Source organism: Acyrthosiphon pisum, chromosome A1 (genome assembly GCF_005508785.2).
Source record: "Acyrthosiphon pisum isolate AL4f chromosome A1, pea_aphid_22Mar2018_4r6ur, whole genome shotgun sequence".
NCBI lineage: Eukaryota > Metazoa > Arthropoda > Insecta > Hemiptera > Aphididae > Acyrthosiphon > Acyrthosiphon pisum.
The window spans coordinates 83,216,866-83,234,509 of record NC_042494.1 but is presented as its reverse complement, the minus strand read 5'-3'; the positions used below and the strand labels follow the sequence as shown (position 1 = coordinate 83,234,509).

The following is a 17,644-nucleotide window of genomic DNA, read 5'->3' as shown; positions in this document are numbered from 1 at the left end:
CCCCGTATGTACGCCACTGCCTATATTGGTATATTACCTTTTGGTTATTCATCACCACATTTTACTTTGTGGGGATGTTTAGAATATGTGTTACTTGTAAAAATTGTTTTTGTGAACGAACTCAACGAACACGTGAACTAATAACTATAAATATTGTCTGAATATTTATTTTTTCAAATTCAATGCTAGAAAAGGATGAGGTTACTGAATGTTAATGAACATTTATCAGAATTTATTCACATTTTTTTGGGTTTGCATTTTATGTTTAAAAATTAAAATATATTTAAAACCCTAAGAGAAAACATTGATAATATGTTCTTACCTTTGGTTTGATAGTTATTTGTAATTAATTACCACAGATATATACTAATACTATTAGTATATATCTGTGTTAATTACCCCTATCAACTGTTTAAATGTTAAATATTGTTTCTATTTTATCAATAAGTTAGATGACTTTGTATAATGTATGTCAGGAACACTTTATAATTAATATAAAAAAAAAAAAAGTAGGTTAATTTACTATACCTATTTGATATTTCTAACTTCACAAAACTGCCAGCATTGCTGAACTCAAAAATTTGCTATGTTTTAGGTACTTTTTAAAAATGGAGATTACACACTTTTAACAATTGCCACTATTATCAATGACAAAACTGGAGGTGCTATAAAGCCCTATATTTTTATTACCTAGGTAGTAGGCAGTGTTTGGAAGGAATGAGTTCCAAAAGGAATGGATTCCTGGAACGAATTCCTTTTTATAAAAAAAGAACAAGAAAATGAACTAGTTCTTTTTTTAAAGAGAAATAACAAAATTGTTCGTTCCTTCCTAGATTCCAATAATTTACACAGATATGTATGTAAACATTTAAATTAAGATATATTTTTTAATATCGTATAATGTATATTGCTAATTAGTGATAGTTATCGAGTATCGACGTTAAGACAATCGACATACGTTAGCCAACAATTATTACAATAAATTTATACCACGTAAGGCGTAACTATGGCAAAATATTAAAAATATATCATTTTCTACCTACACTTCACGTCGGGTATTATAGCACTTTAATATAATATGTACCGTACCTATATAACAAAAAAAATGTACTTATTACTTATTTTGTACGAAGTCTTTCTTATTTTTTGAAATATCCGGAAATATTAAGTACCAAAGTCCTAGTCTAAGGGGGGGCTTCAGCCCCCATAGCCCTCCCCTTGTAACCGCGCCTGATTTCATAAAAGTATAGTTGGATAAACGTTAGAAGCACTCACCCTGAATATTCTAGTGCCCTGCACGCCAATAGTGTCTTGACTGATCTTGATGATTTCTTTGTTCCGCAATATTTCTTTGAACTCCGGACGTACGGCAGATAACTTGGCGGACATGAGCAAGGGCGCAGCCAACACGGCCCAAATGGCCATTTGCAATTTGCTTTGATCGAACGACAGGCCGAAGTTTCCAATCAAGAGCTGCGAAAAGTTGTTTCGTATTTAGGTGGTTGCAGAGGGGCGTGGCTCCTAGGTTGCAATATTTTAAATGTGGATTTTTTAAAAAAATGTTTGTTGATAAATGTTAAATGTATGTTCTTGTGGTATGTAGTTATAATCGTTATAATTCAATACCATTTTTAAATATTAATATCATAATTATTATTTATTAGATCTGCACCTTAATTTATTAAACATAGTTATTTCTAGGTATACTCTTCTAAAAATATAGAAGGTACGATGTCAGATTTTATCTCATCTGTCTTAGTAATCAATGATAACCATTTATATACAAAAAAAAATGCTATTTCCACTGTGAATCTCAAAATTCTTATTTGAGAACCTCTTTAAAATGCAAATTTTGGAAAATCCTTTTTAGTGAGTCACAGTGGCGAACCCAGGGGGGTGGACCCCCCCCCCTTGGCTTATATCATAGTTTTATTTTTATTTTTAAAAGGTTCCGTGAAATGTTCATCGAAATTTATTGATTAGATTGATTATTAGTTATTAGATTAGATTTGGACATTAGGTACTTTGTTGATAACACGTCGAATCCGATAATAATTAATTGACATACATTGTATATCTAAATTTAAAAATTTAAATAATATAATTGTGTGTTTTAGATTCTGAGTGAAACAATAAATGTATTGATGTGTGTTTTTTTTTATTTTTTTATTTTTTATTTTTGTGTCAGTCATCACCTTTTAGGACAGTAAAAATGCTTAGATTTTCTTCAACAATATCTTTTCTGATAGGAAAGTGAATCTAGTTGGTACTTTGGGGTGTCAAAAGTAAAAATTGTCCAGTAGTTTTCAAAAGCGCAGTGAAAAACAAATGAAAAATTAAGGAAAAACAGGAATTCTTACGCAAAATCTGTTTTCGAGAAAATTGATTTTGGGTTTTGGTGCAACTCTTAAAACAAATGACCGTAGACACATGCAATTTTCACTGAATGTTTATATTAATATTTTCTATACACCATAACATTTTCTAAATATTTTGACTTATTTTGAGCTCTTTACGGACATTTTCGGTTTCCAATTTTTTTATTTTTTTTTTTACATAAATATCAATAAAATTTTAATTGTTAGTTAAAAAGGCTTGAAAATTTAATAGAATTCTCCTAGTATATTGTTTCGAAGGCAGATAAAAAAAATTTAAAATCCATAGTCACATTTTTTTTTTTATGAGCATTTAAACTTCAAATATTGACAAATTACGTAAAAATGACGAAAATTTGCAAATTATTTTGAGTTAGAAATTCATAAAATTTTTTCTTTTTAACTCTAAGATTTGAAAATGGGCACACGTGTCGTATGCTATCCACCAACAAATTGTCGGTGTCGTATGCTATCTACCGTATCTACGTTATCTACCGTAATCCGTATTGACGGTATCGATATTATATTATAATTTCTTTAGGAATTTCAAATTTATTTTGTATTTTAGAATTTAGTATGGGTTCGTAGATCGCCGAGATCAAACGTTGTAGTTGTGTTTTTCATTAAATTTAAATTTATGGTTTTATAAAAAGAGTACTTTGAGTGAATTAAATAGAAAAATTATTTTTAATGACGAAACTTGTATACAATTTTTAAAAGATCGTGATCTATTACCTAATACAAAACTGTGAAATGAAAATGTAATACAAGATCATTCATAATTTTGTCTATCTTTATCAAAAAAAAAAAAAATGTCTTCAATCAAATCAAATTAAATTTTTATGAGCGTTTGAATTTCATATTTTTACAAGATTGGACTCACTCCATTTCTCACGTAGCGGATTTTGTTATTTCATTTTAATTCAAAAACGAATAACTGTAAATACATGGAAATTTCACTGAATGTTCATTTTTTCATTTTCTATACACCATAACATTTTGACTCTTTTTTTAGCTATTTACGGACATTTGTCAGTTTTCAATTTTTTAGTTTTTTTTTCTATAAATATCAATAAAAATGTATTTGTTGGGTAAAAAAGCGTGAAAATGTAATGCAAGGCTCCTGATATATTGTTACAATAACAGTTGAAAAACATTGAAAATACACGGCAAATTTTTTTTTTATAAGCATTCAAAGTTCGAATTTTGACAAAATATATCAAATTCAAAATTTAATAATTATTTTTAGTTAAAAATGTATAAAATGTTCAACTTTCATAGCTAAGGATTAAAAATTTAAAACAATGTTCCACGTAAATAGGTTATATATAAATTACTTTATTCACAATAATATCATCAGATATATTTAGTAATAACATAGGCTGGCTGACCGTTTTTGCTCAGAATCGTTTTTCTAATACAATGATATTATATCATTGAATTCAAATTTAATCCATTACAGTGACCCACTTGTAACCTACTGTACAGCAGAGCGACATCCACTTACCCACCTTTTTTTTTATTGGTCTTAAACTTGGCAAATTGTGTTTATTAAGAAATGAAATGTATGTATATACTCAGGAAAAGGACAGAAAAACAGTAGTTTAATAAATTTTTTTGGACCCCCCCCCCCCCCCTTGAATAAATCCTGATTGCGCCACTGGTGGGTCATTACTCACTGCATTATAAAACGAAACTATACTGACCAAGTTTCATATTCATAGGATATAGAATATAGAAATATTCTGCTTTGTAATAAGAAATTAAAACTCTATGTTGTCATTCAAAAAAATTAAAAAATTATAAGGATAAAAAATATTTAAAAATATAATTTATTAATAAAAACGTTGTTTTTTAACAACTTGAAACTATGTAAAAAAATATTTTCAAAAACATTAATACTTTTTGAAATAATGAGTGTTTAAAAGAATCACCCTGTACACAGATAGGGCGCCAAATCTTTAAATACATGTCTGTGTGAAAAGCCGATAGCGTTCGTGGATCGTTGCAGAATAAAATAATGTTGAATATAACATTTGCTCAGTCACTCAGATACGCTAACTTATTGCAAAAACTTACTTTGCTGTGGATAATGATAATGATAAAAATATATATAGATACAACGGCGCGGCGTACAGTGTCCGGATCATTCCAATGTCCTGGTCCCGCGTATTGAGCCCAGAATTCTTGTTTCGTGGCAAAATAATCGGCGATGTCCATAACGGAGCTCCACGAGTCGTCAATGTCTCCATAGTTACGCCACAGGTTACAGTGTTCAGCTATTGAAGCGTAATCGGTCTGTAAGCATTTGAAGTTTAAATTTTCACAGAATTAGTCGAAATCAAAAAAATTTGCTAATTATTTTTAGTTAAAAATGTATAGTGTTTGATTTTTAGGCTTGGAAATTTAATACTAGGTTTACTCATAAGTAGTTCATACTGGAAGCGAAAAATCTAATATATATATATATACTTGATTTTTTTCTTTAGACATTTGAAGTTCAAATTTGGACGAAAGTCGATGTCCAAACGAAGAATAACGATTTTAGTTCTTTTAATAAAATTAAAAAATATTTTTCGTTAGGATTTGAAACTTTTGCTTATAGGTGTTATTATATTTTATAATATACATGATGAAATTTTCAAAACATGTAGATTAATATTGTATGCTATTGCCTATTGTAATAGTTTACATAATATTATTACTACCTAATGGTAAAATAAATTACTTTAAAACTAAAATTAATAGCACTATATTTATATGACAGGCTCAGACGCTCAGTATCGTCTCCGTTTAGAAATTAATTAGAACTGTTTTTCGTGTGCAATGATTAATCATCTATTTCAAATTTAACACATACATTACAATTTACAGTGACGTACAACTACTCAATGCTGAGGTAGTAGGTAGGTACATTCTACTTCTACATTCCGATTGTACATTTGTACAGCAAAACTGTTAACTTTTCCATTTGTTTTATAATATATATTTAACGACACAATAATTCTGTTAAATGCATGTTATTTATATTATTATTTTTCAAAAATTACCCTCATGCCTTTGAATTCTTGGTACGCTGGCCAGCTGCACGAGTAAACTATGGGCCTCCCAGTGTTGTTCAGGTGTTTTCCGAATTCAACATAACCTGTGGCGTAGAAAATGTACAATGTACATACTAGGTATATCATGTTATAAGTTATGACTATTAATTATACGCCATGTGACATGTATTATTAGATACCTGCAGTAAGTCAGTAATGCTGCCAACTAAGCATTTAACTCGTACGATTAGATGATAAATGTTAAAACTGTGGGTTGTAGTGTTGTACGTATTATATTATATCAAAGATCTCGTTTATAAGTTATTTTAAAACAAATATGTACTGAGGTTAAGATGACGTCCTAGTTAATAGTTACTTTTTGTAAATTGCTCATAACTTGCTTCAAAATTAAAATACCTTCTATAATTAGAATTAAGAAAAGTTTATGTAGGGACCGGATAATATTCTTAGATTTAAATTTGATATTAGGTTAATAATAATTTACTCTAATATTTAAAATAAAGGACTAAGATGGATTCTTCTGAACTTAAAATCTATTTTTTATGCGTTATTAAGACGAATGCGTGTACGATTGTGATCCGGCGGCGAATGCAGGAAAAACAAATTAGTGGCGGAGGGTGATCCCCCAACTCCCATACACTGCGTTCGACACTGCAGCTACGTACTAAACTATATTTAGTAAGTAGGTTAAATACCCTCAATAATGAACTTTAAGGTTTATGGTTAGTCATTATATTATTTAAGATTACCTCTATGATAGGTTAAGACGTTAGGTCACATTTATGATTTATATGATTTATATAGGCGTTTATTTTTGGTGGATCGTGGATAATTTTTTTGTTTCTTTTTCGTTCTTAGTTATGTATCGGAATCCAAACAGTATCATATAGGCTATAGGGTACCTTTGCCCATGTCCCTGACGTCCGAAAAGCACCCATCGAGTTTTACGTAATCGACTTCCCACTCCGCGAATCGCTTGGCATCCTTCGCCTCGTTGCCCAACACGCCAGGAAAACCAGCGCACGTTTTTGAGCCCAAGTCTTGGTACAAACCGAACTTAAGTCCTTTCGAGTGTACCTGTAGTAATACATTACTATATTATAACGTAAAAAATGTAATACGTGACGCGCCGAATAGCCTGTCAACGTTTTGTATAATATATGCCTTGGTGGTTATTTGTTCAACATTACATATTATAACATATAAATTATAACATTATACTATATTAAAGACAGATCATACTCATTTAGAACGGATATGCTAGTATATACATTATTACTTTATACATAATATTAGAAATAGTACTGGATTATTATATTATATTAATTTAAATATATCCAGCGCAATGGTACTATGGTAGTGGCACGAAGCTAAGTAAAAATAAAAAGCTATATAGTAGCCACTAACGTATATTAACAGGAGCCAGAGAGTTAACAAGAGTCTCTTGATAAGTTATACCATTGAAAATTCGTGCTAATTTATGCTAATCTTTCTAGAGGGCAAACGGCTAAACATAAAAGGTCATATAAGGTATCAATCGATCATAAATATTGTGCAGATGGGAACCGAGGAACTCGCAAGTAGATTGGTAGGATGGCTTAAAAGTACAACCAAAAATGTTCAAGTACTTTTAAGTCCTATTTTTCGCATATGCGACGAAAATATCGTAAAACATAATAATATTGTCTTCCCGATCCGCCGCTTATCCACCCCACTGCTCTCGTTGCTAGGCAGCATTCACTCTCAATCATGATATCATATTATTTAAATTTAAAATCACGTATTTTTTGTCGCGTACTCAACTGTTACTACCATAATAAAGTGTTTTAAATTTCTTGTCAGGTGACACTGCTGGGAGCCTTCCTACTTACAATTAATGTTCCTATGTCAAACGTTATTTTATGTCACCACACTTACTCATTATACCAGTAGTATAGATTGTAAATATATTTTTAAATAATAAAAAAAGTGTTTGAAAAAAAAAATTATTACTTAATAATATTCTATCTTAGAGCACGTTATTACTTATTTCTAGTCACGTAACAATGACTTACAAATAATAAGGTATTAACAAAAAATGAGTGATATCCTAACAAAAATACTCCGCCAAACTATGTAAAAAAACACTTAATATAAAAAAACTGCTATAAAAGTGTTATAAGAGCGGAAACGTTTGACAGAGTGTTTTTGTTGAGATTTGTAAATACCTACTTTTACAAATAAATCAAATATCAGTGTTTATAATTTACACTTGGAACATTACTTACGTAGTTTGACAGAGCTTTGATGCCGCTTGGGAATCTTTTCTTGTCGGCTTCTAACATACCGTCTGCTGATCGATTCGCGGCCAACCAACAGTCGTCCACAATGACGTATTCGTAACCCAAGTCTGCGTAGCCTTCGCTGACCAGCAAATCTGCCGCTCTCATAAACAGTTTCTCACTAAAAAAAATAGTTCTAAACTTCTAAATATATATCTTTCCATCATGCATAATATTGTGAAAAGTTTATTTCATTTTATGATTAAAAATATAAAATGTAAGTTGAAAAATATAAAAATATAAAATGATAAGCTATTGTTAACGGAAAATGTGTGAAAGTTTCCGAAAAAAACATAATTTTAGTAGGTTAAAATAAAAAATTAAAATCGGGAATACGAAAAAAGAGTGTATAATTCACAAAAAATAAAATTAACACATTAAGGTAATGGAGTTTAGTTAATAAATATAGGTACTTATTTAACATTGTCTCTTTATACTTTTTAGTTTTTAACATATCTTGTTATTAGAGGCTACAGCTGATGTCATCTGTTAATGAAAAATCTGGTTTATTACCTATATTCTATAATATTATAATAACATAAGTTTTTAATTAACAACTATAAGAAATTTTAAGCATTTGAATAAATTTTATATTTTTAATATTTCTAAATATGTTGCTTCTCTAATATTAGTTTATAAATGTTCATTATTTATGATTTCATTTTTTCACACCACGGAGAGGGGTGAATTTTCAAAAATGATATTACCTTTTTTCGGCCCAATATAAAAATATCAAAATAACGTATACAACACAGCCCAAGGGAGGGGTGAACGCCCTTTCAACCCCTCCCATTTTGTCCGCCATTCGGTACTATTAGAGTCTTTTAGGTATATGTACTATAAATATAAATGAATTATAAAATATTGTATATTTTATTATTTCTAATTTCTGCATAACTGTGTTCACTCGGCCGGTAGCTTAGGTTTTTGAGAAAATCGTTAATTTTAAATCTTTTATAAAATATTATACAGAGTGATCTACTTAACGTATACGTATATATGACATATACATTATTTAAAAAAATTTAAGGTAATTTAAGATATTTTTAAAATTAATTTTAAGTTGTAAAATATTTTTTACTGTTGTAATTTATTTACATTTGTAATGATAACATTTATTTATAATTCATTATTATTTATTACTAAGCAGAATATTTTTTGGAGTATTTAGATGTAAATCATATTTTGGAAGAGTAGTTTATGAGTTATGACTTATAAATTATACCTAAGTATTTTAATGCATTAATGAGCGGAGTGAAAATGTTGGTCCTCTATATACTTTATACTTCTAAACTTTAAGCACTTTTAATTAATAAACTACTTGGCCAAAATTTGATTTGATGGATCGAAATACTTCTATCGAATTACCTGATACACTCGTCGGGATACTTTTCACAGTCGATAGTCAGATAATTTCAGAGATAATTTCTTCAAAATCTGCTTTAAGTACGTACTTGTTATTTCTGATTAAATTTCATTCTTGCTAACGCGAAACATCTTTCTATTGGTTCATAGTTGAAGATGTTGAACTTAAATATTTTTTGTAATTATTAATATTATTTTTCGACTAATTGATGAAAACACTATACATTTTTAAGCTGTAATAATTGTTTTCAACAGAAGGTTAAAATAATATTTTAAATATATAATTTACATTTTTTTATTTTTTAATACAATTAATAGGTAGATAGTAGATACACAATAGTTCCTAATATTATGTCAAATTTATTTTCAATATATTCGCGCAAGTCCCCGGCTTTAGTTAAATTCAGAGTTTGATTCCGATTGAATATACTACAGTATAACTAATCTGCTAATCGTCCAGAGAATCAACTGCTATAATTCTGGCTATAATACTGAAATCAGGGACGGATTGGAATTTCGGACCAGCCCGGGAAAATACTTTTTTACCGGCCCACTATTTTGTTGGGTGATTGGGGGCAATGAAGATAGTAATTTTTTTAGTATTTTAAAGGGTAGTCTACTGAAATCAGTGATATTATAAAATCAAACTTTAACAATAAAATGTAATAATAAAAATAAAAATAATGGAATAACAATAGTATTACCAGTACGTGTTTGACCTCCGTCCAAGACGCATGTGTGTTACGAATTTATTAGCTTCCGATAGCAGTATATAATTTATATCATCACAACAGCAACCATTGGGCAGGTATGTAACTTCTTATCTTGACCCGTAATTACTTAATTAAGCCGCCAGCGCACACCGGTGCAACTATCTGATATTATTGCTACGGCAATTTTATCAATCATGAATTCCCAAGAACAAAATACACAATCTACATCTCAATTAAAAACCTTCGCTGAAACCACTGCCAACACTCAATTTCCAAAAAAAGAACAAGCCATTGTTTTAAACACTATCAATGACATACCTCAATTAGAATACATAAAAGCCCTCGGCAAAATTACATCAACAAAAAAAATATCGTTTGCATCTCGTATTTCTAACAATCGTTTCTGCGTGTATTTTACGGACAAATGCACCGTTGATGAACTAATACAAAATTTTTCCTGTATAACAATAAACGAACATCAAATTCCTTTTCGTCGTTTGGTTAACCCAGCAAAAAGATTTATTATTTCTAATGCTCATCCGATAATACCGCACGACGTAATCAACGAATACTTAATTTTAAACGGCATCCGAGCACTATCGCAAATTACCTTTCTGAAAGCCGGTTTTCAAGACGAACTGGCACATATAAGCAGTTTCCGTCGCCAGGTATACATTCACCCCGATGATATCGCAAATGTTCCCGGATCAATTGTTATTAGATTCGATAACACCGATTTCAGAATCTTTATAAATGACGACACTCTTACTTGTTATACATGTAAACAAACCGGGCATACCTCTAACTCCTGCAAAAATAATCCTAAAAATACCTACGTCAACAATAATAGTAGACAAACAACAGAATTTGCGGAACATTCAATATCCAATGACACACATGATACAAGTTTAACGGAAATAGATATATACGATACCCCAAACAACGGAGATGTTTTAAACCTTATAAAACCAATACAACCGAATAAACATATAGTCATACCAAACGAACAAATCAAAAGACCCCCTCCATCGCCTAGTAACTCGTCATCTTCAGCAGCCACCACCCACCATATCGATCAACAGGTTAATGATAATTTCGTACAGCCCAAAACTTTAAGAGAAAAAATTTTAGATTCAAACAAAAAACCCGGCAATTCACTTGAATCAACCAAAAAACAAAAAAAAAGCAGTTCACTTGAAAACATTCACTCTAAACTCAACGAAGGACTCAAACCAGTCGAAGGTCTCTTCTCAAATAATATTGAAATTCCTATATCCTTTTCCCAATACATATACATAATGGAGAACTTCACAAATAAATCCATAAATATCCATACTCTGTGTGAAGAAGTCAGCGTAGACGTCCTAACACTTCAAAAAATAACTGAACAAGTCAGACCACTGATAAGCGATAAAGCTACAAAAATCAAAATCACCAAACTATTAAATCTTCTATTTCAATCCCTTCCGCTACAGTAACCATTCTCAAACCAACCCCTTCAAATTCCTGCCATAACAAACCAAAATAAAAACATACCTAAAATCAATCATGATAGACATACATCTTAATATTATCCAATGGAATCTCAATGGATTCTTCAAAAAAATTGATGAGCTCGGATTCCTAATACAAGAATATAATCCCGAAATAATATGCCTCCAAGAGACAAACTTTAAAGAAAACTACGTAGCCCCCATCAAAAATTACAACGGCTATAGCAAAAACCGTCAAGGGGCAGACAGAGCCAGCGGAGGGATAGCAATATATATCAAATCTTACATTCCAAACACAACCATAAATATCCAAAGCGAAATAGAAGTTTTAGCTGTCCAAGTTAACCTGAAAGAAAAACTTACAATATGTAATATATACCTCCCAAATCAAAAAAAATTCTCCTCATCTGACATTGATCAAATAATTCAACAACTACCCACACCATATATAATTTTCGGTGACTTCAATGCACACAGCTCACTATGGGGCTCTGCCAAAACTGACCCCAGAGGCAAAGAAATTGAAAAATTGCTGGAAAAAGACAACTTAGCGCTACTAAACGACGCATCCCCCACCCACATAAACATAGCTAACGGAAACCTCTCCTGCATAGATTTAACCCTCTGCCCACCATCCTTAGCACACAGATTAGAGTGGAAAGTGTTACCTCATTTGCTAAGCAGTGATCACATACCAATCAAAATTAACTTTATCCCAAGGAAAGGAAACTCAAACAAAAACAAAATTAAAAGATGGAATTTAAAAAAACCAAACTGGCCTTCATTCGAAAAAATGGTGGACACAGAAACAAACGAATTACCAAATAATTTACAACAAAGCACCAATGAAATGGTTGAAACATTCACTCACATAATAACCAATGCAGCAAATAAATTTATCGGAAGCCATATAAAACAAAACACCAAACCAAGAGTCCCATGGTGGAACGATGAGATCAAAACAGTCATAAGAAAAAAAAAAGATGCGCTCAACACATTCAAAAAAAATAAAACTCTAGAAAATTTCATAGAACTCAAAAAAATAAGAGCCAAATCCAAATTTTTAATTAAAAACAGCAAGAAAGAATCATGGAAAAAATTCACCTGCTCTATAAACAACAAAATCAACTCAAAAGAACTATGGACTAAAATCAGATCACTTAAAGGACTCAATCGAGATCAAGAAATTTACCTAACAGACGAACACACCTCAACATCACTACCAGAAGAAGTCGCTCAAAAAATCGGCTCATTTTTCTACGAAAGCTCCAGCAACTCAATCTACAAACAAAAATTCATAGATGAAATAAAAATACCTGCCGAAAACACGCCCATACAATTTGACACCACACTCACAGACTCAGACCAAATTAGTCTGAACGCAACAATAACTCTAAAAGAAATGAATCTAGCTCTCAATAAATGTAAAAGTAAGAGCCCCGGTCCTGATGAAATACCCTATTGCTTCCTACAAAACCTCGGTTCCTCGGCCAAAAACTATCTATTAAACTTATACAACACTATATGGAAAACAGGAATAATACCAGATGAATGGAAAAAAGGCATCATTATACCAATTCATAAACCAGGAAAAGACAAGCACTCTGTCGAAGGATACCGTCCAATTACCCTCCTAAATACCATGACAAAAGCAATGGAAAAAATAATAAACAATAGACTAGTTTGGTATTTGGAAAAAAACAAAATTATATCAATAGAACAAAGTGGTTTTCGTCGTGCAAGATCCACAATAGATAACCTTTTCATAATAAAATCCGAAATTAACAAAGCCCTAGAAAACAACCAAATTCTGGGAATGATCAGCCTAGACATAACCAAAGCTTATGACTCCGTATGGAGACACAGAATACTTCAAATACTCAGCAAAATACTAATAAACGGGAACATGTATAACTACATAAAAAACTTCCTCTCCGACAGAAAATTTCGAGTCAAAGTCTCAAACTGCCTTTCGAACATTTTTACCCAAGAAAACGGAATTCCCCAAGGGTCGTCACTAGCTGTCACGATCTTCCTCCTATCAATAAATGACATTGTCAAAACAATAGAAACTCCTGTAACTGCAAATCTATTCGCAGACGACCTTAACATACTTTGCAGAAGCAGCAACCTAAACACAGTACAACATTTACTACAAAATAGCGCAAATAACATAATAAAATGGTTTAATAAAACGGGCTTCAACATCTCCAGTCAAAAATCACAAAGCATCATATTCACAAAAAAAAGAAAACAAGGTAAACTCCAGATAAAAATAGATAACAACATTATACCAAACCAAAATAAAATAAAAATTTTGGGAGTAATTTTTGATACCAAATTAAACTGGATCTCACATTTAAAATATGTAAAAAACTCCATCACAAAAAAACTCAACATAATAAAAATTATCTCACATACATCATGGGGTGGTGAAACTTCCACACTACTAAAAATATATAGAGCACTAATCCGGTCTAGAACTGATTACGGTTCAATAATATTCAGGACAGCCAATCCTAAACACCTAAAAATGATTGATGTGCCTCTAAATACCGGCATAAGACTAGCAATTGGAGCCTTCAAATCCAGCCCAATAGCGAGTCTAAGAAACATTGCAAATGAACCTCCCCCCGACATAAGGAGAACACAAAACAATATACTCTATGCATCCCGAACATTAAAAAATGAGAACAACCCAGCAATCAAATACATCGACAACACAATCAAAGAAGCAGAAGACCTACAAATAAATATAAAACAAATAGTACCAAGAGAACCACAAACCATACCTCCTTGGTTAATGCAAATCAATACAAACATCGAAATAACAGAATATAAAAAAAACAACACAAATCCTAATATCTACAAAAATCTTTTCCAAGGAATAATACAAAAATACCCTGATAGAAAACATATTTACACTGATGCATCTAAAACAACAGACAGTGTAGGGATCGCAATAGTAGCAGAAAATACAATCACAACTTACAAATTACCCCCCGAATGCTCAATTTACACAGCTGAAGCACTGGCAATATATAATGCGACTTTGCACATAATACAAAATAAAGATACAACACCTAACAACTACCTCGTAATCAGTGATTCACTCAGCAGCATCACAGGAATACAAAACATAACACATCCATCCGACATATCCAAACTAATACAAGAAAAAACATATGAAGCAAGTGGTATGGGGATGGATATATGTTATATGTGGGCTCCTGGACACTGCGGCATACAAGGCAACGAAAAAGCAGACCTAGAAGCGTCAAAAGCTGCCTCCTCCCCAGACACCCCAATACTCAATATATACACATATGAAGACAAAAAAAAACAAATCAAACAAGTCCTAGACCAAAAATGGCTCATACAATGGATAAACCAGCATACAAAGTTAAACCAAATAAAAAACAACATACAGACATGGAAAAACCCTGGACTAAATAGAAAAGAGGAAACTATATTAAATCGTTTAAGAATAGGCCACACTTTCATCACACACAGGCATTTCATGGAAAAAAATGATCCTCCCATATGTGAAATGTGTGGAGTGGACCTCACAGTAAAACATATTATTACTGAATGCCGAAAATATGATGACATGAGGAAAAAATACAACATATCTCAACAAATCGGAGAAGCATTAGGACCTGACACCCAATCAATCCGCAACATCATACTGTACATAAAAGAAATCCAGCTATACAACCTAATTTAAGCCCTTTTCCACAATATATATATTATGAAATTGTAAATATTTTTAAATTACTGTAAATTGTAAACTAATGGCCACAGAAGCCGATGTTTTATAAGATCAATAAAAAAAAAAAAAAAAAAAAAAATAGTATTACCTACATATAAATGTTACATGATAAAATGTTTGTAATTTTATATTTTATATTATCAGTTTTACTGTATCGATATAAAAAAAATAACGAAAATACAATTACAATATATTATTCAATCGTATTTGATACCATTTAAAAGTAATACATATTATGATACGTGAGTGTGATAAATCCTTGTACTAAATTATTGATTTTGAGTGAATTTAGTCACCTTAAAAAAAATACTGGCTTATATTGCTATCATTACTCTAAAAATAAATCTATAATTATTATACTAGGATGGGTGTTAATGAGTTAAAAAGTATAAGTTAAGTTAAGAACTGAGTTCTTTTTTTTTATTTATTTAAGCATATTTACAATCTATACAATTTGTACAATAAGTAAATTTGATAACATAGGTGATATTAAAATGACTTGAATGTCTTGAGGGGGGAAAACCGTCCATCAACAGTGCCTCCTATTTAATTTGATGGGGTTCATATAATATTACATTTGATTACCCAAAAGATTACATTTGAGTGTCCTCGTGTATATATAAATTATAATACTCGAAAAGTTCCATAAATCCACGAATATCCACTATTTTTAAACTACAACAAAATAACTAAAATCGTTATCCATTGTTTTGATGAGTAATTTCGTCCAAATTTGAACTTATATTGTCTGTAAAAATTAATTGTGTTTTTAATAGATTATTTAGATTTTATGGTTACAATATGAACTATTTATGAAAATTCTTGTTCTAAATTTTCGAATCCTTAGCAATAAAAGTTGAACATTTCATAAATTCTTAACTACTAAATACTAAATAGTAATTTGTAAATTATCAGTTTGAGATAAATTTTGTTAGAAATTGAACTTAAAATACTTATAAAAAAAAAATCGTGCCTATGGATCTTTATTGTTACTCAACTAATATTATAACTACTTATGAGGAACCTTTTATTAAATTTTCATATTATAGGTAAACACAGAAATTTTCGTGTGAATATCTGTATACAAAATATTTTGCAAATTGTTAAGATTATGATGAATTTTTTAGAAATTTGAACCTTAAATGTCTATAAAAAGAAAACGGGCCTATTTATTTCTAATATTTATTAACTGCTATTATTCAACTCACGAGGAACTTACATTACATATAAGACTTATATAAGACATATAAGACTTACATATAAGTAGGTATCTACCTTCTATAAAATAATCCTAACAATTTAATGCAAGGATTCTCATAAATTGATCTTACAGGAGCCTTAAAATAAAAAATTTATCTGTACATCATTTATACACTACACCTACCAAATTAAAATTTTACAAAATTTGGTTCCCGGTCATGGTGTAGGTACTAATACAAACAGTAAAAGGATATTCGAAAACACAAATTCGTATACCTATTATCAGGGCCTAAAATTAAGATATTTTGCTACTGTACCTACACCTAATTCCACACATAAATATTTTAAAATAATGAACAAAGAACCAATAGTGCACATGTCATATTATAAAACTTCATTGCATAATTGTTTTTGCTATTTATTAATAATTAGTTATAATAAATATAATCTAAGACAATCTTCTATAAAAGTCCTTGATACCTACCTATATGGCTATATGCCTATATGATGACAAAATATTTTAAATTTAAAAACGAAATATAGCTCGGGTTAATATACTTATTATATTATAAGCCGCACAGAATATGGCGTAGTTGGTGTTATTTTTAATGTTAATGATTTTAAACAAATACTATATGCTAATTAGTAATTTTCAATTTTCATATTATATATTAATCAAATAAAAATTTATAAAAGTCGAAAATAAGTACCTACTGCACACTATTAAATTTGCTAATGCACATAGTGTGTGCTACTGTACACAATTTTAGGCCTTGCCTATTATTTACTATCACTCAGAGAAAAGTGTCGTCAGAATAATGAAAAACGACTGTAAAATTAAAGAAAAAAGGTGATGATTTCGAGCCTATGAAATTTCACCATAAAAATAAATAAATGTACAGATTTAATTCAATTAAATCTTAAGGGTTCAATAATAACACAATTATCATTATTTTAATACAATTATTATTTGTAATAAGAAAATAATACTTTTGAAAATAAGAAAATCAAATCATTTAATTAAAAAAAAGATACTCAAATTAATTGATCAACTATTATTATTTTAAAAACATTTTTACTTAATAATAAAGACACAATGTTTTTAAAACTAAGATAATAATGTAATTAAATTAAAACTATTTTACTTCAACTAAATATTCGATTTTAATTATTTTAATATCTCTTTTACTTAAAACAAGAATGTATGGTCTTTAAAAGTAAGAGAATAAAATCATTAAATAAAAAGTATTGCTTTGTAATCAATGATATTTTTATTCTTCAAATTAACTACCTTTTTTTTTATTTTAAAATGGATATAGCATTGAATATTTTGTCTATATGAC

The 17,644-nt window shown here is 30.1% G+C and overlaps 1 protein-coding gene across 1 annotated transcript in view; it reads right to left on the bottom strand.

The window, feature by feature from the left end:
• The window catches only part of LOC100164070 (alpha-N-acetylgalactosaminidase-like), a 10,473-nt gene extending 1,218 nt beyond the window's left edge, over positions 1–9,255 (bottom strand). Inside the window, exons 1-6 of the mRNA XM_029486273.1 lie at positions 9,247–9,255; positions 7,705–7,899; positions 6,340–6,514; positions 5,426–5,520; positions 4,512–4,673; positions 1,276–1,473 (exon numbers count right to left, since the gene is read on the bottom strand). Of these exons, the coding sequence (XP_029342133.1) occupies positions 1,276–1,473; positions 4,512–4,673; positions 5,426–5,520; positions 6,340–6,514; positions 7,705–7,899; positions 9,247–9,255 (834 nt within the window). The remainder of the gene's footprint in view (positions 1–1,275; positions 1,474–4,511; positions 4,674–5,425; positions 5,521–6,339; positions 6,515–7,704; positions 7,900–9,246) is intronic.
• Positions 9,256–17,644: the final 8,389 nt, after the last annotated feature.